Here is a 21,790-nt window from a genome sequence, read left to right as displayed (position 1 = left end):
TTCGGCAGCCGGTGGACTTTTAACTCTACACAGGCCTGGCCAGCAGTGCAGACACACAGGTTGTGGACATGCGGCTTCGCTGTACATCTTAGTAGGGAGCCTTCTCCCGGGTCTCATAGCTCTGCCCTTTTTTCAAACGTTTGTTTGAAAAGAAATGACCTATGGAATCACAATTTACAAAATTTACGTAGTGTCCTAACAGAAGGGTTCCTTCAACTTCTGTTAGGCGGTGGCCATCAGATGAAGCAAATCAGAGGCCTCCCTCCAGGGGGCGCCGTTCCCCTGCAGTCTCTGTGGGGCTGCGCAGCCCCCAGCGACGCTGATGGGGGCGGGAGGACACAGGTGCTCCCGCGCAGTGTGACAAGGGTGACTGAGACCCCTTCATTTCTTACCGTAGAGACGCTACTATTTTATACTAAATTTGGCTATTGAGTTAATATCTTTTTACATTTATTACGTCGATGCTTTCTTGTACTTTGAGAAATAAATTTGAATCATGAAAGTAAAAGTTGGCACATGACACAATTTATAGTAAAAAGATAATTTCACAGACTAAAAAGTTGTCTCATTAATATTGGAACACTATGTGTCTCTTCCTTGACACAGTCTATCAATTCATTAGCCCTGTCCAGCAATAGTGACTGTTAGTATCAGTTTTTCCCTACAGCAACCACTTGAGATAATCCTGTATTTCACCCTTTTTGCAGATGAGGAAACTGACTTTGGAGTGACAAGTGGCTTTCTGAAGGTCACACATGCAGCAGACAGTTACACCCCTGCTCCTTGGGGGCCTGTGCCCTCTTCCTCACTCACTGCCCTGAAGTCAGATCCTGGCATCTGACTGGGCACATATGTCCCCTGGGCCAGTGTGTGATGTCAGTTTTGGTGATGATTGTTTCTCCAAGGATCCGCCTGTGCTGCCAGAGTGGCAGCTGACACGCACGCAGCTCGCTTCCCAGAGTGGCTCTCCTCAGTCACCTCAGGGACACCTTCGCTCACTATTCTGTATAAGTTCTCCCTGCTGTGTTTTTCTTCATCGTGCTTAGCACCACATGACATTGTCTAGATTTATTTATTTGCTTGTCTGATGTCACCAGAATGTAAGGAAGCAGGGTCCCCAGTCATTAGCACATAGCTGGCATGTAAGAAGCCCTTAAGAACGATTCCTGGAATGATGAAGACAAAGTCTTCCAGAGACACTGGTACACTTTCCTGACCCGGCCTTGATTTTGGATGGCGACTGTGCTAAGAATTGTCTTTGGGAAATGAAACGAAGGATCATTCTTGTCTCTTTATGTTTTCTTCATTCAGCTTGCATTACTATATAATTAACTTTTTAAAGGAGTTAACTTTTGTAACATATGTAGAAAAAAACTACCAAAAGTGAAATGCTAAAGTTATACTGTAAGGTAATAGGAACTCCCCCCCCCCCCTTTACAAGCTTTGTGTAATACTATTTTACATTTTGAAGACTTTTTGAAATGCATATTGACCTATGAAAAATAATGGTTCCTTATATATCAGCTCAAAAACAAATGATCTCTATTTCCACAAATAGTAGGACTTAATACCTTTACTTGAGGTAAGTCAGCTTACCTCACACAAAGGAGCAGCATTGTGTGATCACTCTGGGTAGGGAAGGTAGAGTTGGAAGATTTTTGAAATATAAGTTTTGTTTTAACACAGAAAAGATCTTGCTTAAATTGGTAACCTGCAGATAAGCATGAGAAATGCTCAAAATCATTAGTCATTAGGAAAATGAGAATTAAAGCCACCGTGATAACTACTGCATACCTATTGAAATGGCTAAGATGTTTTTAATTGGCAATGTCAAGGGTGCAGAGGAATTAGAACTCATGCATTTTTTGGTGGAGTTTCTTCTAAAGTTAAACATGCATTTACTATACAATCCAGCACTCTCATTCCTAGGGTTTTTCCAAGAGAAATGAAACATATGTCCACACAAAGACTTGTGTGCAAATGTTAGCGGCTTTATTCATAATTGTCAAAAACTGGAAACAACCCAACTGTCCACAGAATGGGACACTATTCAGCAACAAAAGGGAACAAACTACTGATGTGCAACAATGTGGATGAATTTCAAAAGCATGATGCTAAGTGAAAGGAGCCAGACACAAAAGACTATAACCGTACGACTCTATTTATATGACATTGTGGAGAAGGCGGGACTGTAGGAACAGAAATCAGATCGGTGGCTACCAGGGGGGGAGTGACATTGACCACAGAATGGTAACTTTTTGTCATAATAGAAATGCCCCATGTCTTGACTGTGCTGGTGATTATAGGACTGGATATGGTTGTTTTTGTGTATGAATTCTAACTGAATAAACCTGCCTTAAAATAATATTATATAGTAGGTGGCTATAAAAAGAGGTGAACATCTTTAGCTAAACAAGATAAATGCCTATTTAGCTCTAATTCATAAATATATTTATCATGATATATAGCTAATTATCCATTTATTTTTTTCCCACCCAGATTAAAGTATCTATTCCATGATTTGTACACCATTTTTACCCTCCACAGCATAGAGGAATAATACAGAATGTTTCCTGTTCATAAGTAATTGTTGAATGATTGAGACTGAAGCAAAATTTCCTATGTGAGCGGAAACATTTAATAGTTCAATAAAAGCAGTAAGCTTGGAATATTGGTTGTAACTAGCAAATTTAAATATTGTAGAATCGGGGGTAGAATTACTTGCCATCCTTTTAAAATAATGATGGTGACTTGAACAGAGTCTAGCTCCTGCTTTCTCTCTCTGGTGCTTGAATCTAACTCCTGGTGGGTTGAAATCTGAATTCATTTGGTGACCAATTTTCCAAAGCTGGTGTGCCAAGATGAACCCACTTGAAAACTGTGGGCTCTTGGACTTGGCTGCAAGGCCCGTCCAGCTGAGGTAGGCTGGCCGAGCATCTGCTGCCTTTGTGCTTAATGCTGGATCCATCTGTTTTGTGTCAAAGCTAGTGCCAACAAATTACTAATCTATTAGAGAAACATGGAAATAAGATTGCACTTCTCATCCCTGGCTTTTCTTCTCATGTTTTGCTTGGCTTATATATTTGGTTTTTGTTTATTTGGGGGAGAAAGATATGTTATCGAGTAGGCAGAGAATTGGGGGTTTGGGGGCATGAGTCATTTTTCACTCCTTCCACACATTTTTAAAAGATTATAGGGGAAAGATTATATCAATGGGTTTTGATAACATTGTGATTGTTGATGGTGACAGGAGATATCATTTATCAGGTAACTGTGCTTGCCACTGTCCTGGTCACTTTCTGCCTATTTCCCACTATCGTTACTTTACAGGTGGCAAAACTGATGCTCAGAAAGGGCCATGCTGCTAGCAAGTGTCAGAACCAATATTCACACCCACATTCAAGAGCCCGTGCTTTATTCTTTGCTGCCTCTTAAGCCATTTAAAGCCTTTAGAAATCATTTTTATCTGGGCATGTGAGTTTAATGAGGAACGTCTTTAAAGTTTCCAGGAGAAGAAAGGGGACTTTGTATTTCTTCTACCAAATAGAGGCCTCTGTAATTAGAACATATTCCCTTGACTTGTGCTTTTGAGTGCCAATTCCTGGGTCAGCCCGACTGATGGAGGAAAGGTAGACTGGAAGCCCCGCACTCAGTGGGCCTTTCTGCCTGATGGCATGTGTGTGTGCACGCACGCGCGTGTGTGGGGTGGGGTGGGGGTGGGGGGCTGTGCTCTAATGCATGCTCCACCCCATTACAGAGTGCTGGAGACGAAGATCAGCTGCTGAATTGAGCAAAGCTATTGAAATGCAGCCCTTCTCTTTTTAGTACATAATACGAATGAGAAGGATGGATGCAGGGTAACTGAACACCTCGGTCATTTCTTTCCTTTGTGTTCGTTAAAATACAACCCCTGACTGCCAGTTAAACCTAAATTGCAAGCACCCAGAGTGACAGTATTTCCCAGTTCCAGCTGTAAGCAGTTCTCCTCCAGCTATGAACAGAGTTCAACAAAATCAGGAACCTTCTTCTCCAGTGGAACTGCATTGTGGGCATAGTCTGCAATAACCATGTCTAAGTGCTTGTTTTCTAAAACAAGATTAAAGTGACATTTCATTTCCTTCGAAAGCAATGAGCACATATGTTTTCACTGCATATAGTTTCTTACCAAATGAGTCACCAGATGAGTGTTGGGGGAGGGTGGAAACTAGCTGCAGATAGTATGAATATGTGGATTCTTTTCATTTGCATTCAAACTGTGAGTTTATTTATTTTTAATAAAAGCAAGAGCCAAAAAGAAGCACTAGGTTTCATTGGTGTCATCAGATAATCTGGGCCTGAGGGCATGTGGGGTCAGGCAGGGGAGGAGTCCATTCGGCTCACAGAGAGAGACACGTGCTCTAACATCTGGGGCATTGAGGACGCGGGGGCAGAGGCAGGGCCAAGCAACCTGCCCACCGCTCGTGTCCCTCCCAACCCGGAGAAGCATAAGGTGCCCTTTCCACCAAGATGGTGCTATGGGAAGACAGCCGGGGACCTTACGTGTGGTCCCGTGGGAAGGGAGATTCAGAAGCAACTTAACTTTTATAAAGAATGTTAAAATTGATAAACAGTGAGCATTGTTTACCTTTTACTTGAAACAATGTAAGGTTGATTATTTCTGCAAAGTAGAGTATCTCTGTGGAAAAGCGGTTTACGTTTGAGGAGCTGGCTGCAAAAGGGACTCACGTGCGCCTCAGTGGCACCTGAGAGTTTGTGTCATATCTGTCTGGTTCTTTCCTTCTGTTCCCTTTTGTTTTCCCTCCACTTTCCAGTTCCTTGTACTGCCAGAGCCTCACTCGTATTCTTCCTCTCTCCCTTTCTTTCGCCTTCCGGAGGGTATTCAGGGTCAAAGAAGCTGCTGGCTCTAACTAGTCACTTTCTGTGCTGGTGGAGCACTTTATGAGCTTGTCCCAAGATTGGTCTGTCACAGGGGTCAGCAGATTATGCACATTGGCCCACCACCTGTGTTTGTAAATAAAGCTTTATCGGAACACGGGCAGTCCCGTTGTGTCTGTAGTGCCTCTGGCCACGTTCAGGCGCAGTGGCCATTTAGCTGTGACAGAGACTGCCCAGCCCTTTACAGACAGTGTGCTGGCCCATGGCCTATGTGGATAGTGACTTTTGCACCATTTGCAATGAATAATGAAGGTCACGGACAACCAAGTAAGAAAGTACCCGTAATGCACCTAACAAAGTAAGCTCCCAGTCAGTGTTGAAAAGTCTGTGGAATGCTTGCAGATTTGCAGGTGATGCTGCTTTATATGTGTGGACTGTGAAAGCCTGGCTTTCTGATTCTGATGATACTGTTTTATAAGTGTGCAGTTCTCCCTTAAGCACTTGAGAAAGCCGCACAGTACTTGTGTCCTTGGACTCTGAACTGGACTCACAGACTGCCGGATGCTAACCATGGCTCCTCCACTTATTAGCCACGTGACCTTGGGACAAGCTACTCAGCATCCTGTGCGTCAGGTTCCTTATCTCTAAAATGGGGATGCTCATGACAGGGACCTCTTAGGCTCGGTGTCAGGGTTAAATGAGTTACTACAAAGAGCCTGGGACTGAGCTCAGCACATTGCGCGTAGCAAGTATCTGCTTTTATTGTTCTTACTACTTAAATCCAGTGTCTGCTGGAGAACCTGGAGAAGCTCCTCATCTCCAGAGTGAACCCCAAGCTTGGACGCCTGATAGAAAGTCCCTGCTGAATCAGCCCCTGCCCTCTGTGCCCACCGCACAGCCACACAGAGCTCATCAGGGACTTCATCTTGAGTCTCTGTGCCCTCTGGCCCTCTGCCCTTGACCATGGCCTCTCCCATACAAGCTCTCTCCCGTCCTCTGCCTTACCATCCACAATAAGACCCCTACCGCTTTTACACCCATGTTTGAGATACTTTGCATATGTTACCCGTGTATCATTTAACCCCAACAAGTCTACACGTAGGCAATATTAGAGAGGATTGTCTTTGTTTTACAAAGAAGAGAATGAAACAAAGATTAAAACAACTTACCTGAGGGCATACAGTCAGTAAATGCCGAGGCTTCACTCAGCTCCAGGCCCCCAGGTCCCAGAGCCTGCCCCACACGGACTCCTGAGGCTGCAGCCCAAGGTGGCTTTATTCAAGGAAACTTCACTGACGCCCCTGCACAGGAGACCCCCTGCTTCCCCCCCTGAGCAGACTTGCTCTTAGTCCTCTTGCTTTTTGCAGTGCATCGTCTTTTGTTTTGCTTTTGTATTTTTTCTTGTCTTACCCCTGCCACTCCATACCACAAGCACACACTACATACACACACAGATGGTGCGCTTGAGTGCAGGAATTGGATGGCGTTTAACTCTATATGCCCTGTGCCTAGAACTCTTATGTTACATGGATGAGGAGATTCTTCCAGAAAGTAGTGAGGACGGATTAAGAAACACCCACAGTCTACAAACACTTGACTTTCTACATTTATTTTATTTCAACATTTCTTAGAAGACAGCATATTTTATTGGTTAACTACATGAGTTCCGGAGTCAGTTTGCTTGAGCTTGAATCCTAACCTACCAGCTGTTGGTTTTCTTCATTTGTAAATGGAATCATGGTCATATCTGTATTTCATATGGTTATTGGAGAAAGGAAGGAAATTGCTGATGCAAAGCACTTCACCCAGTGTCTTGTTCACAGTAGGGTGCAGCGATTATGACTAGAATGGCATTATGTATGCCTTTACTTTAATTTATGTACACTCAAGCAAATTAAAAGGTATAGAATGAGAAAGAAAAACTATTGAACAGTTTGGGCCATCATAGCGGCCATGCTACCCCGTACGTGTGTGTCCCAGTGCGAGCAGGATGGGAGGTGTGATGTGGTTTCCCGTCTCAGTCTCAGGCTATGCCTGCTTCACAAGTGCCACCATCTCACTGTGTTCAGTGTCATGCTAATGCATGAACTGTATTTCATAAGATATGGCACCACGCACAAACCAGCCACTTGATCTGGTGCTCGAGCAGAAAAAACGTGTTCCCAACACCCGGGGAAAACTGACTGTGCTGGACTAATGTGGAGTTCTGGCGTGACGCCTCCTATGGGACTGGGAAGGCCGATTCCGACCATAAGTGCATGGGGTCTCACACACTGTCTTTCTGAAGCCATCGTCATAACTGTTGAGTGGTAGTGATGTCGGGGTACATCCTCAGAGCGGTGCTTGCTAAGGGCCGGGGACTGAAATACTTACTTTGGTTAACTGTGAGGGTGAGGTGTTGGGTGTATTGAAGCAGCACTCAGGGCCAGCCAGCCCCTGGCCTGTCTGCAGTCGTGTCCGTCCCCAGCCTGGATTGCCCCTCCGAGGTGTAGTGCCCTGGGCGGCTCTTGCCTTCGCAGCGCACAGAGCGCGTACTGGAGACTGCCAGCCCCACCAGCAACACCAGGGGAGCGTTAAGAAGGATAATGACTAATACTGTGTGTTGATCACATTGGTGGACAAAACATATTTCCAGTGAATGTTTTCACAAGTCCAGATATTAAGTAAAAGCCTTTAACTTGTGTTTGCTTTTTATTTAGGTAACTACTCCAGACCCCCAACGTATACTGGGGTGCCCAGTGCAAGCTACAGCGGCCCGGGGCCTGGCATGGGCATCAATGCCAACAACCAGATGCATGGACAAGGGCCAAGCCAGCCATGTGGTGCTGTGCCCCTGGGACGAATGCCATCGGCTGGGATGCAGAACAGACCGTTTCCTGGAAATATGAGCAGCATGACCCCCAGTTCTCCTGGCATGTCTCAGCAGGGCGGGCCAGGAATGGGGCCACCGATGCCAACCGTGAACCGTAAGGCACAGGAGGCAGCTGCCGCAGTGATGCAGGCCGCTGCAAACTCAGCACAAAGCAGGTATGCCGTCGGGGCGGGCGGTCTGTGTGTGGACATGTGAGCACATGTGCCGCTCGGGGCTGCATCATCCCTGAGTCACGTGGGTGCACAGCAGTCGAGGGTCATTTTGCTTGGCCATAAAGTTCAGGAAAGTAAATCACAGACCATGTTCTCTGAGACATCGAGGAAGGAATGTGAGTGATGGGCCAGTCAGTTGTGGAACGTTATTTGAAGTGGCTGTGAGTTGTCATTGCCGCCAGCAACCCAGGCCAGTGGCATAGGGAGGGTCCATGTGGTTCCATTTGAAACAGCAAGGTTTGGGCAGGAAATTCTGTAGCCTAAAAACTAGTTAAAACCTAAAACACTGAGAAAGAACTTCCCCTTTTACTATCCCACCGTAAAAATCTTTATAAAACAGAAACTTTTTATATGCACATATGTGTATTGTGTGTGTTTGTCTAAATGTATATTTTGAGATTTATGTACTTCATATTCTTATGTTTTATTTTTCTGGGCATACCTCTCTCTGTCCAAACCAAAATGTGGTCAATAAAGCAAAGATAATATTTCAGAAAGTTTAAGTTGATAGAGGAAGGCTTTATCCTCAATTACTTGTTTTTAATCCTGATTTTTTTAAAACTAATTCTTAAAGTAAATACTTGACCTGCATAAAAATAACATATTGAATTAAAAATTTATGAGACCAAAGTGGATATGTTTTCAAAGAAGCACATGTTAGTATGTTTTATGTTTAACATACGTTAAAATACGTTTTAAAACAAAGCACACTGAAAGATATGTATGGAGATATGGTATCTTAAAGAGAGAAGATTCTGATTTTTTCAAAGGGAAATAAAAACTCTGTGTGTGTGTGTGTGTGTGTGTGTGTGTGTGTGTGTTTAAATGTGTCCCTTTGTTACTTTTCCTCTGAAGCTGCTATTTTGGGAATTTTAGGGACCCCTTCAGTCTTCTCCAAATAATAAAACATTTCCCTTGAGTAATCAAAATGAAAATCAGTCCTTCTTTCTATCTCCCTCTCTTATCTCTCCCTCCCTCTCTCCCTCCCTCCCCCCTCCTTTTCCTTCCTCTTCTCCCCCTTTCCCTCTTTCCCTCTCTTCCTCTCTTCCTCCATCTCCCTGCCACCTCTCTCCCTTCCTCTCACTCTCTCCCTCTCTCTCCCTCCCCTCCCTCCCTTCCACAATACAATTACTTAGAATCTTCTGAACCCCAGCACTATACCTCTAAACTGAACGTCAGTGGACTTTAGGGAATGTTTTAATAAACCTGTCTGTGAGGACTGGTTTGGCTGGTCCAATTGAAGTTCTAATTTAGGTTTAAATGAATTGCCTATTGTTGCAACTCATAGAGCACAAATTATTTTCTTTTTAAGTAGAAAGTACTTGATTGAATTTGACATGCAGCCTTGGATAGTGATCTGGGAAGAGGAGAACCATAGAGGTTTTGATTAAAAAGTCTCGCTATGCCCCCTTTCTGAATCAGTTTATATATCATTTTATATAAATTAACATATAAATACACCTCCATGCATTTGCATTGTCTATTTGTAACCAGGAGACCATTCCAAAGCCATACTTTCACATGCTGCCCTTTTGAGCTCTCCAGGAATTTAAATGGAGACTGTATATTTTTCGGCTTTTACCAAAGTCAGAGCTGTTCTTCAGAACCGTGAACTGAGATTCAATCTGAGAATCTTACTCTGCTCTCTCCTTTGCCCTGTTCCACAGCATTACTTTTTGTTTAAGGAATGTTACCCAGTCCCGCTCCCAGGCAGCTGCGTGGTACGGAGTATTATGACACATTCTGTAGCCCTCCACGCCTACGTGTGGAAACGGCAGAATGGACAGGGGGATTCAGACTTGTCTACAGAACAAATCCAAAGAAGTTGTTCTTCTGTTCTGCTTTAGGCCACCATACATTAGGTCGCCTGCTTATCCCAGCCAGTCTGGGGCTGGCGGACGCCCCATGTTTTCTTCCCAGCACCCCAACTATGGCAACTCTCAGGCTCCCATGATGCACCAGCCTGACCAGTACGGGTAGGTAGCCACATACCCTGACTCGCTGCGGGACCTGGGTGTTTTTTTAAACTGTTAATGAACGTGCCACCTGGCTGCAAAAGTAACACCCAGAACAAGACAGTGAAAGACCTAAGAGGAAATCCATCTCCAAGGGGGTTGTCTTGTTGTTTATTTTTGTTTGTTTCGGGTTTTCTGTTTGTTTTGTTGTTTTGCTTTTCAGTCTTATTAATGGTACTGTACTGTGGTAGTTCGGTAGCAGCCTGCATGCTGACCCCCAGACCTATCGTCTCTGCATGGCTTTCGGCATGCCTTCTTTCCTTCGTGCCTGAGAGGGAATAAAAGCTTTTATCTGCGTGACAGTAATCAAGTCCCCTATATGGTGTCCTTTCCCCCGTTGTTGTCGTTGTGTTTGTTGTCCAGGAACTTGTATTGTGTAGCACCGTTATGACTTACTGTCACTCCTGCCACTCCAGTGACCTGTTCCTACACACCCCTGCAGTCAGAGTGCAGGGGCTCGCTGCAGGACCCGTGACTTGGGTTATTAACAGGACGAGTCGGGGGTTCCATTACGGCATCACTGAACACACGTCTGTGCCAAAGATTTCCATTATTTCCTCCACCTGAGGAGGTTTAGGACGTTGAAGTCACCAGGAAACTACAACCAAATAATCCAACACAGAATTTTCTTTACAAACACAGTGTTGCCTGCCATATTGCTATCAATTACAGCACAGGAATTACATACAGCAACAAAAAAGTGTCTCTCGTCTTTCCTACAAGCCTATGGAACATCCGGCTGTCACCGTGTACGTCAGTGAATGTGCTTAAAGTATGTGATTGTTGCGTGATTTACTAAGCAAAAGTATGAGGAGTGATACCGTTTTGCACACAGTGACACTCAGATTATCCTGTGTAGATTGAATCGTGTTGCGTAGCTGGTCTCAGCAGAAACATAGCACATTCTTGGTCAGAGTGAAATAGGGAGCAGTCAGCTGGGTTTGTTTAAAGGCTAAGCTCATAGAGCTGCTTTCCCTGCTTGTTATGGACGCACGACGCGGAGAGCGTTTTAATAGTTTTACACTCAGTGTACATTTGTGTAGACAGCAGAGCAAATGATGATTTTGCAATTGAGAGTTCTAAAATCCTGTAAACATGGTTCTAAATGTGGACCAACAAATACAGAATTCTATAAACATAACCCTAAAAATGAAATAACAAATAGAGAATTAGGTGAACATCCTTATTTGGAGAAAATGGGCTTTTCCTCTTTTTTCTTTTCTTGTGCTGCCTTCAAGGTCACTTCGTGAGTCAGTAGGAAGATAGTGGTGGGGAGAAAAGCATTTATCATCAGCTGCTAATCCATAGGATCTGTCCTTTCCCAACTCAGGAGTCCTATTTAGACCCACAAAGCTGGTTTGGCTGGGCCTTGCCAAGCCACATTAAGCAGCTGTGTAAAATGAATTTAAATGGCATGCATCAGAGTAAAATCTCTTCCACTGGGGCAGAAAATCAATGTTAGCTAACCAGCACGAGAAGATCAAATCTGCGTTTCAGCCAGCAGCATCCAGATAGCTTCCTTAGAACACAACACCTCCTCCTTAATTAAAAATAAGAAAAAGAAAGATGTTGGCGTTTCTATGTAAATCTTATACAGCACACTTGGCAACGGCTCATCTTTGCAGCCCTAACGCTGTGAGCTCTGAATTTTGTCTTTCATGTCTACAGTGCTCTTTCTAAAAAAGAAAGAAAAGAAAGTTTTATTTCTATTTGGAATCTTCCTTCCTTTGCACTTTGCAATACACATAACCTGTTGTGCCTTTTTTTTTTTTTTTTTTTTTAAGCAGAAGCTTGAATGTGAGAAAACATGTGTAGTACATGTTTTAACGCTGTGGGTTAAGAAGTTTGATTTTCAACATGCTTTTGCTTGACGTAACAGCTCATTGCAACAAACTCCTGTTTTTGCTTTTGTTTTTGTTTTCTTTGCCCATTGATAGCTCTGTCAGGTTTAGGTTAAGTTGGCAATTTGCAAAGCCAGTTTGCTAAGTGTCACTTTCTCTTTTGGAAAGGAAGAAGTGGTTCAAGCCTTTCAGAAACACTGTTTGCAATTTGTTATAATGACTTCTTTCTCAGGTCAGAATCCCAAAGGGGCTAGAGCCTGTGAACGAATCTGAAAAACACAAATCAATGACGAAAGTAGTGGGTGAGAAAGAGTGTGTGTGCAATTAGAAACAGAAAGTTCGCTGTAAAATGCAGGATTGTGATCAGTATGTTCAGGCTTTCTCAGCCAGTTGAATTTAAGATAATACATAGAAAAAGCACACAGGTGTAACTGGTTGGAAGCAGTTTTACTAAATCCTTTTTTTAGAGTGGCGCTTCAACGATAAAACCCACCCGCTGCACTGAATAAGTTAAGGAACATAGAGATGAATTGTTTCGTATTTTTCACCTTTTCAACAAAGGAATCCCTTATTTTGATTATAAGAGGGTTTACAATAGAATGTAGTAAATCTTATGTATCAGGTAGATTAGCTGAGTAATAATATCCAGTTATTTGAAATTAATTTATATCTGTCCATGACCCCGCCCCAGACACAGTAATAGATTTTTTACTCAGAAAATGCATTGCCGTGTGTAAAGCATTTCTAGTGACTGTAATATTCCTTTGAAGTGATGAGAAACAGAGCATTAGAAATACTGGTTGGTCTTACTAAAAGCCTAGTTCAGGGATGGCTAACGACTTCCGTCTTCAGTCTGGTGTACAGCCTCATGTCGGAAGGGTTCTGACACATCGTCTGAGCATAGAGATCCAAAGTCAGCCAGAAGTTCAGGAAGGTCTTTAGCTGCTGCTTCCTAAAGAAGCATCAGCATGAGTCCCAGCCTACAAATACAGTGTGTGATAGCTTTGCATGACCAAAGCCATTACCAGTGACCTTTATGCTTAAAACACACACGTGTACATACACACATGACATAAATTTCTCTCCGTCATGTAGTGTGCTTCGGGTGGCACCTGGAAGTGTCAATAATTGACACCTTTGCTAAATATACATGATGTATGGATTTGAATATTTCAGTTATCCAGACTGTTTCCCTGGAGATGAGCTCCAGGTCTGATGCGTGACTTCAGTGAACTTACAGGAGGCCTGGCAAGCCCTAGATTGTCAGGCCAGAGTAGGTTTGATACCTTGATCTGCCACCCCCAGCACCTCCTCTGTATCCGCTTCAGTCAAGTCTTGGATGCCTTGAGCTGGCTCATGCCAATGTTCTGGCGCAGATGTTTAAGATGATAATATTTTCATAAGAATAGGTTCCAAGAGGATGTAGTTTCAGTTGTAGATTAATAGAATTTATTTCAGCATGCCTTCTTTCCTTCATGCCTGAGAGGGAATAAAAACTTCTGTGTAACAGTAATGAAGTCACCTACTCTGGTGTCATGTCCCAGAGCTGGGAGGGTTTTGGATGTCAGCCAGTGCCTACCCCTTGGTGTGCTGGTGTAGGAAGCCGCGACCTGTGACATTGCCCACTCAGGATCACTTAGTCACAGAGCAGACCCGGCCCTGCCTCCCGGTCCCACTGCTCTCCCTGCTGCTCGGTGCTATCTCTGTAATTCCCTTTCAAAAAATATCTCTTAACTTTAGTTCTCTCTCATGTCTAAAGGCAATTCTACTATTAGAAACCAAGTATTAACCAGCGTCTCAGTGGAGATCCTACTCCTTAGGTTGTGGTCTGGTTTTTTTTTTTTCCATCAGCTCAGCCTTTGTTTCACCCAAAAGGAAATTTCACACATTCCCACTTAGACTTGGCACACGGCGGGGGTGGTTTGTTTCTGGAACCGTATCTCACCTGAGATGAAGCAGCAGTTTAATTGATGGCACACAGATGGGTTTGAATTTCTGTCCTTGTCATCCTTCGGTTGCCTGCTTGAGCATTTTGCATTCGTTCTTGTGACTGGGGTGTAGCTGTTACAGTAAGGATTCCGAGCCGTGCAGAGAGAAACAGAAGTCGGCATTTGTACCCGGATGAATGCAGGCACCTGCCCAGTGCGCGTACAAGCGCTATCTGTTGTCCTCTTGCTGTCCCCAAAAGACCTCACCCTAGACTAAATGAACGTCACAAGGAGGAAAACTCTTTGACTTCTTAGTTTTGAAAAAAGTGAGTCTGTTTGAAAAGTCTTCCTTTGCTTGCCTCGAAGGGAATTTTTATGCAGAATATCACAACCCCAAGTCTGGACACTTAGATTTTAATACTTTCTGTCATACCAAAAACTAGGATAACTGAAATTAGTTTTAAAATGTTTCTGTGTTTAGTAAAACAGGAGATTGAGGATGTTAATCGACGTTATTTTTGAATCTTAGCCACTCTAACAGGGCAAGTTACATTCCATGGAGTCTTAGCCATTAGGTAGCTGGTTCAGTAGCAACCCGGCTCTATTGATGTTGACGCGACGTGGCTGGGTGTTTTGTAAGAGTTTCAGCGGTGGTCTTCCTCTGCTTGAAACAAACCGGCTCTACTTACAAAGCCCAGTGGGTCTGTCTTCCTTTGGGTACATAGCCTCATGTGCACCCCACACACACCTCCAGCAACTGTTCTTTACTGATGTGTTTATAATTCATCTCCCTGTTGCTGTTTGCCAACAAAGCACTTTTTCTCTATTATTTTCCTCTGAAGCCAGTGTCACGCAGTCCTGCCGATGGGCCAGGAGCCACTGGGGTGGAAATACATTGATGGAGATCTTGCATTCAAATGTTGGAGAGAAGGGACGAGAACGTCTGTGTCGAGTTACAGTGGGGTCCACGGGCCGGAAGGGATGTGAGAGATTTGTGTTAAGAAAGAATTCAGCCCTTTGGATTTTGGACAATTAGGTTTTAAAATAATAGCTATGATTTGAAAAGTCATGTTACTGAAAGGTGGAGAGAAAGATTTCAAAGGCTTAAATAGTGTTCCTATTTCTACAGTTAAATGTAAGCCTCTGCATTATCATCTAAATCCCGTGCTTTAATTTTTAGCTCTTTTTCTCCTCCAAATTTAGAATTTAAACTAATGTTATGTTGGTATTTTAAGATTATGGTTTTGATCAAGTCTTCAGAATTACAGAATTATTAGGGCAGCCACAAAGTACATTTTTTTAGTCTTCAAATAAGAAAACAATAGTAAAACACTGATCAAAGTATAAAATGTACAGCCAGCTCTTGGTGGGCCAGAGTCTGTGATGTTCCCTAAATGACTGACTATTACCTAGAGATTTTGTAAACATACACACAGCCTCATGCCCACCATGGGAGGCAGAGGCTCACAGGCCCGTGGTTTTCATAAAGCCCTGGGTGGTTCTGGTGAAGGACAGGACACATCTGAGGACTGGCACTGGGGTTCCTCCTTCTGAAGAGTGCTAGAGACAGGCAGAGAGGGAGTGGCAGCAATGTGCCAACTCAGACGCCGTTGGCTGTGCCTTTCCGGATGGACACTGAATGAGGAAAATGCTGGGCTAGCGCTGTGGACAGTGGGTAGAATTAGGAGGGGCTCAGCTCTGGCATTCTCTTACTCATGGCAGTTCTCCTCCAGAAGCCCCTCTCACTTTCTGCCTGTTCACATCTTCTCAGACGTCAGTGTCCTCCTTAGACTGAAATATTCCAGGTTCCCAACCATGCCTGCTCCTGCCTTCTTCACTCACAGTGTCTTCAGTCCATGTTCCGGTCTGCGCCTCAGAGCCCTACTATCACGATACCTCACAATACCTGTGATTGGGTTGGGGCTCTTACTAACCAGGTGAGTCTCCCCTCAGTGGAGAGAGTGCCCTATTGACTTGTCTAGGCCACTTGTCTTCACGTCTAACTCACGACCCTCAATATCTCTGCCGCCACGTACCCCCACCCTCACGCCAGACAAACTGGGGCTGTCATATCTAGATTCAACAGTATAGGCCACCCATCACCACAAAAATATCAGCAACGCAGCCCAGCCAGTCATTAAATGGCAGAACTGTGGAAATCACGTATCTCGCAGGTAGTAAGTAGCATCGGCCTCACCGCCAACCTGCAAGGCTTTCAGGCCAATACCGGATGTGCTGAGCTGTTCCCAGTCTGAAATTTGGTCACCTCAGCAGTGCGCAGGGCCACAGGCGGCAGGAACAGTTTATTAGTGCTGCAGAGGCTGTGATCTGCGTCTTCGTTTCCCCCAGCCTGGGGGTTTGGGGAGTGTCGTGGGTGCACATGTGAAGATCACAGGTGAGGGCTGGCTTCTCTGACTGCTCATGGGCCTCTTAGCAGGTACCGTGTTTTCCCAAAAAATTAGAACTAGCTGGACCATCCGCTCTAATGCGTCTTTTGGAGCAAAAATTAATATAAGACCCAGTCTTATTTTACTATAATATAAGACTGGGTCTAATATAATATAATAGAACATAATTAATATAATATAATATACCAGGTCTTATATTAATTTTTGCTCCAAAAGATGCATTGGAGCTGATGGTCCAACTAGGTCTTATTTTCGGGGAACCCGGCAGCAGCTCCCTACGGTTCCTGTTAATCTTGACCTTCATTCTTATTTTGAACTCGACTTCGATTACATAGATTAAAACACCAAACCAAACAGCTATAAAAGTTTTGTTCCTTGCTTTGAAAGTTAACTGTTACTGGGTTGCCTTTGATTGTGAAATACTCACCAGGTAAGAACTTGCTAGATCCTGCCCCTCCTGCTTCTCAGGGCACGGTGACTGAGGACATAAAGAACTGTTTTTGCTCAGTTTTCAGGACTTTCCTGCAACATTTTTACCCTAACTTTGAACAGTGTTTTGCTTAAATTAAGTAACTCTGTGGCCAAAGGCCACATTTAGCTCAGGAAATCTATAAGAATTTTAGGAGGATTTTTTTTTAAGTTAGAAATGACTACATTAATATATTTCCTGGCACTATAACCCTGGACTAGTACATTCTTTGTTAAAGGGTTTTCCAAAATATTCCTGTGGCGAAATATATGAGATGGAGATCTCAAGACCCAAAATCTGTTCTTCTGGGTTGTTTTTCAGCTGAGACGGGTCCGTTAAAGTACAAGACGTCTATGAATGCCTAGAGATCTGTGCATTCTTAATTATCTTACTCCCAAAACCTCACTTAGATTTGCTGCTACTTAGCTCAGTATTTGTTGAGCTGATCTGCTCACCATGTCTGAGGTGCCTGTACCTCGAAGGAGACCCATTTCCCTGGTCAGGTCACTCTCTCCCTTGTCCCTTGTACCCAGGAAGGGGATGTCCTGGTGGAAACGGTGGGTGCTCCCATCACTGACAAGGAATGGCCCTCCTTGTAAATTATTGGAGCTCTTTTTTTAATGGCATTATGATCTCAAGATAAATGTTTTTTTAAGTAAAGATCTTTAAGGCAATTAAAAGGGGACACTTTTTTCTTTCTGTGAAGGATGTCAGTGACTATTCATTTTTCTTCTGTGCGGCACAGTGGGTATCGTTTTCACCAGACCAGGAAGTGCAACATTTGCATCTTGGCAGAGGCCAGTGGGAAGCTCCGTGTACCAGAACCCACAAAGTTCTGGGGTCACCTCCTGCAGGGAAAAGACAGGCTTGGGGACCCACTGTTGTCCCCGTGGCTTTTGTCGGCGCCCTGGCCTGAGGCGGCCGGAGTGCTGGGCGTCACCTGGGAAGTGCTGACGTCAAAATCTCTGAGTGAAGCATCTTCAAAAGGGAAACTTTGAATTTATTTTGTATAATTGCCAGTAAATCATTTATAATTACAGAACAATGGGCTTAACAGACCAAAACCACCTTCGAGATGAAGAGAACATTCTTAATTGTCAATTACTGAAATTCAAGCAGCCAGACACTTTCTACAGTCTCTTCATACCCCCACAAGGAAATCTTTCACTTCAAAACCCTGAGCTCTATTTGTTCTCCTGGTTGCTTTGAGAGAGAAGGTGACGAGCAGTCAGCCGCTTTAGGAACAGCTCAAACCGGATACCTGCATCGAGGTGCAAAGCAAGTACTAAATCTTGAAATTGCACACCAGGTGCCATTTTAGCAACAAGGCCAGGAGCAGAGTTGATCACAGGTTGGGACCCTCTGAGAAGTGTGCAAGAAGTAGTTAACAGAAAGGAAAACGTGTTTCTGGTGTTGTAGGCTCTTAAGAAACCCTGGATGGACTATGCAGTATTCCTCAGTGCGTGGTGGAAATAGCTTCACCAAGATGCAGGGGTGAAAATACAGCTTTTTGGAGAACGGTGGAGACAACCGGGAGAAATGTCTCTAGTCACCGAGAAGCCCTGTGAGCAGCACCACGTTACAGAGGCCAGTGGTGAAGACAGGCCAGGGAGCAGTTCTCTGGAGAGTGATCCGCTAAACGTATCCACGAAGAGACTGTTCTCGGGACCATGCTGAGGGAACTGCAACCCCTCTATTGAAAGGGCCTTTGTCACAGCGCTGCTGAAAAATAACATTCCCCTTTGCCCATTGTTAAAGGGAAAAAATAAGACTTACATGTGTCGATTACCAAAGGGTTTGGAGTGTTACTAATTTCTAGGTAGAAAATGGCAAATTTTGCTGTAGCGTTGTTGCTGGCAGTCTACACACATCAGCTTTCTTTAAGGGACCGGGCTGCGTTGGAAAGAAGTCATGTTCACAAGGAGGGGAGACCTTAGAGAAGAGACTCAGTGTTGTAAAGGCCTTCCTGCATGGGGAGGGAAGGTGAGCTAAAGGACTCCTCTCTGCTTTCTAGACTGGCCTCTCCAGCTGTCTCCGTGACGTTGCCTTTTGGGAGCTGAGGGGCACATCAGGTAACACGCCCCGAGTCACACTCATATCTGTCCGGTGTTTTCTCAGTGACGGCCCACCATCCATCCTCTTGTGCAGCTGGACAGACACCCAGGAGCCATCTTGGTGCACCTTTCCTTTCCCCACAGAGTCTCAATCATCACCAAGTCCTGGTTCCAGGGCCCTGTCGTCTCTTACCTGGACTGTCGGAATAGCCACACAACCTGTGCGCCCGACCTTCATTCCTCAGCCTCCAGTACAGTCAGAGAACAATGCACAAATCTCTCTATGCCATTTCTCCTAAGAACATCTCGTCTCAACCTCTTCCTCTTAGGATACAGACAAAACCTCACAGACCTGGAGTTCCCCCACCCCACTCTCATTTCTTACTAGTCTGCCTCTCTTCCCACCAGCCGTCCTCTGCTCCTGGATGCCCACAGGCCCCCTCCTTTGCTCCTTACCTGACCGGCTCCCCTTCCTGTCCCTCACGTCTCATCTGCGGTGATGGGCGGAGGGGCCGGCATCCCTTCCTCAGAGTTAGAAGCCCCCAGCACAGGCACTTCCACTTTACCCACAGCCTGGGCGTCATTTGACCCTCGCTGCTCTGGTTGTTTGACTTTGTTTGTTTGTTTGTGTTTGACAACTGCTGTGCTCCTCCTTCCCCCTCTCCTCCCACACTTACCTTAAAACACCTGCCTTGAACAAATGGTTGGAACCACCAACCAAATGGAAGGTATTTCTAATTCATTTTAGTTATTTCTAACATGTCTCCCTGATTGAAAGGGGTGCAGTAGTTGGTTTGTTTTAATAGCATGTGGCTGTGCATTTTTATAGAAACCTGTAAATTTTAAGTCATTGGCTATGTATATGTTCTTTGTCTTTGGTTTAATGATATGAAGCCACTTTCGTTGCACAGGATCGACATCTACCCAGAGCAACTAGCTTGTTGAAACTATAACATGATTTTGCCCCCAGAATTGCTGATGCATTTGTGTTGGCAGGCCGACTGATGGAATCACCACTCCAACAATGGGCCAGCGCTGGGGCAGCCTTCTTTTCTGTTTTAACTGTGTTGTTTTGGAGACACAGGGAGTGTTTTTCCCTCTTCAGATAGTAGATGTAAAATAATCTCAGCTGCATTTGCCCTTCTTGGTATTGCTTTCGAAGAGTCGCTGTGTAACTTAGGTCTAAGTGTTGCTGGACACATACACGTGAAAATACTTTGTGTTTATACAACATTTAAAGTAGGGCGTTTTGTGTAATGTTATATAGATGATTGGAGTTCTCCAAGAAGCGACTCTACCAGAATGGGGCGTTTCAAAGGTTCCTGGTTCTGATAACTATTGGGTTGAAGTGGGAAAGTGCCCCCAAATCTCAGGGGTAGCCTAATATATCTAGTGAGTAAGTAATCTCTTCTGCTTTCATAACTCAAACTACATCTATAGTGACAGTCCATGTAGAGAAAGATCCACGTGGCAGTCATACACGGTTTTCTAACAGAGCACACATTTTTATGTTCATCTGGAACGTGTGGATGATATTTTCAGTGGACGTGCTGGGGCTCTTCAGGGTGGGGCTTCTCTCTGTGTGTCTGCCCTGAGACTTGCACAGAGAGGCTTCACTCACGTGGTGTCTATTTCCAAAGTATTTCTTATGTCTGTCCGTCCTCTTCTCCAAAGAGCTGTATCAGAAACCCATCCATTTTCCAGATGTGCAGTTCACACTCCTTGTCTGTCACTGTTGAGAACAAAACGATGGCAGTGCTAAAAACGTGGCCTAAGTATTCTTTTAAAGTACCACCGTCATGTACAGACTGTTTTAAATTTTATTGCAGCTGACTCAAAAACAAGATATTTAGAAATGGATTTCGTACTGCTATTTAAACTGCTAAATTCAGAGTGTACTGGGAAGATGTATTCCGCTTTCTGCCTTCACAGTGGAGCACTGGACATTATCACTTTAAAACTGGTGTTTGTTTCTGTTTTTTTTTTTTCCCCCCAAGCCAGCCCTTTGTTGGCAGATGAATGTGTGATGTTTAAGAAATTTCCAAAGTGACTAAAGGAGAACCTATAAAAATGACGTGTGTGCGTGTGTGTGTGTGCGCGCGCGTGTGTGTGTGTGTGTGTGTGGATTGAAACGCAGGACCAGAATCGCTTGAGGGAAATGCATGTGCAGCCCCACTTCTGAATTACTCTCGTTATAATAACGGGGGTTTTGTCACTGAATGCCAGATCTGATCTTAAACACTTACATCTAGTCCCCACCGAAGACTGATTTAAATACCGTTCTTCTGGTTATTCCGCAGCTCCACGTGTCTACATGACAACCCCCCACGTGATGCTTTGACATGAGGGAATGGTGCCTGGCCATTCCCCAGTGGGCCCCGGCCCCCGTAAGCGCAGGTCAGCACCCTGTGATTTGTGGCACCGCCTGCCACAGTCATTTGCACTGGGCGCAGCCCAGGAGCTGCCTTAGCAGCATAACCGCAACAAAACGTTCCCTTTAAGTGTCTATCGAATTCCCTCTCGGGACGTTATAGGGCATTCATTGCCACAGCCATTGCAGGCTAGGAATGTGTGGCATCAGGACAGCAGTAATTTGTAACAAAAATGACCTCAGTCCATAGACCGACTAGAAACCCCTAGTGAGTCACAAACCCAGAGGTCAAGGTAGGGCACGTTGCTCTTCCAGCTACCACTTCCCTTTTGGTAGGGTCTTATTTATATCGAAAATGTTTCCCTCATTTCCGTTTGTATCTTCGCTTGGTGGTGTTTTGTTCTGTTCTGCCTGCTCTTGTTTCCTTTTGAAAAAAGAAAATGTCTAGCGATTGACTTCTTTGCTCTCCAAGTTCCATTTGGAGCCTTCAAATGTCACTGTGGTCAGAAAGGGTTTAGCAGTTGGTGAGTGCTGCCTCTGGAAAGGCACCGGCTTCCGAGGTTGCTGTGGTCCCAGGAAGGGTAGGCAGCCCAACCAAATAAGCTGTTTGTTGTGAGCCACAGAAATGCTTTTACGGTAGCTGCACCCGGGTAAGTGGCAGTGCTCGGCTTAATCACAGAGGCGGCCGTCTCACGTCTCCTTCCACAATACGAATTGCCTCGATTTCTAAAATTCAACAGCGCAT

At 44.5% G+C, this 21,790-nt stretch overlaps 1 protein-coding gene across 11 annotated transcripts in view; it reads left to right on the top strand.

Moving 5' to 3' along the window:
- The window catches only part of ARID1B (AT-rich interaction domain 1B), a 398,476-nt gene that overhangs the window by 333,087 nt on the left and 43,599 nt on the right, over positions 1-21,790 (top strand). For 6 of the 11 annotated variants that reach the window (XM_074333745.2, XM_074333741.2, XM_088795341.1 and 3 more), the window contains 2 exons: positions 7,575-7,902; positions 9,807-9,935. In XM_074333745.2, coding sequence (XP_074189846.2) covers positions 7,575-7,902; positions 9,807-9,935 — 457 coding nt within the window. The remainder of the gene's footprint in view (positions 1-7,574; positions 7,903-9,806; positions 9,936-21,790) is intronic. The other 5 variants (XM_088795342.1, XM_074333747.2, XM_074333743.2 and 2 more) reach the window with 1 other exon arrangement.

This window comes from Rhinolophus sinicus, chromosome 2, assembly GCF_057876585.1.
Source record: "Rhinolophus sinicus isolate RSI-liver-muscle chromosome 2, RSI-T2T, whole genome shotgun sequence".
NCBI lineage: Eukaryota > Metazoa > Chordata > Mammalia > Chiroptera > Rhinolophidae > Rhinolophus > Rhinolophus sinicus.
The sequence above is the reverse complement of the archived record's forward strand: the minus strand, read 5'-3'. Positions and strand labels throughout refer to the sequence as shown.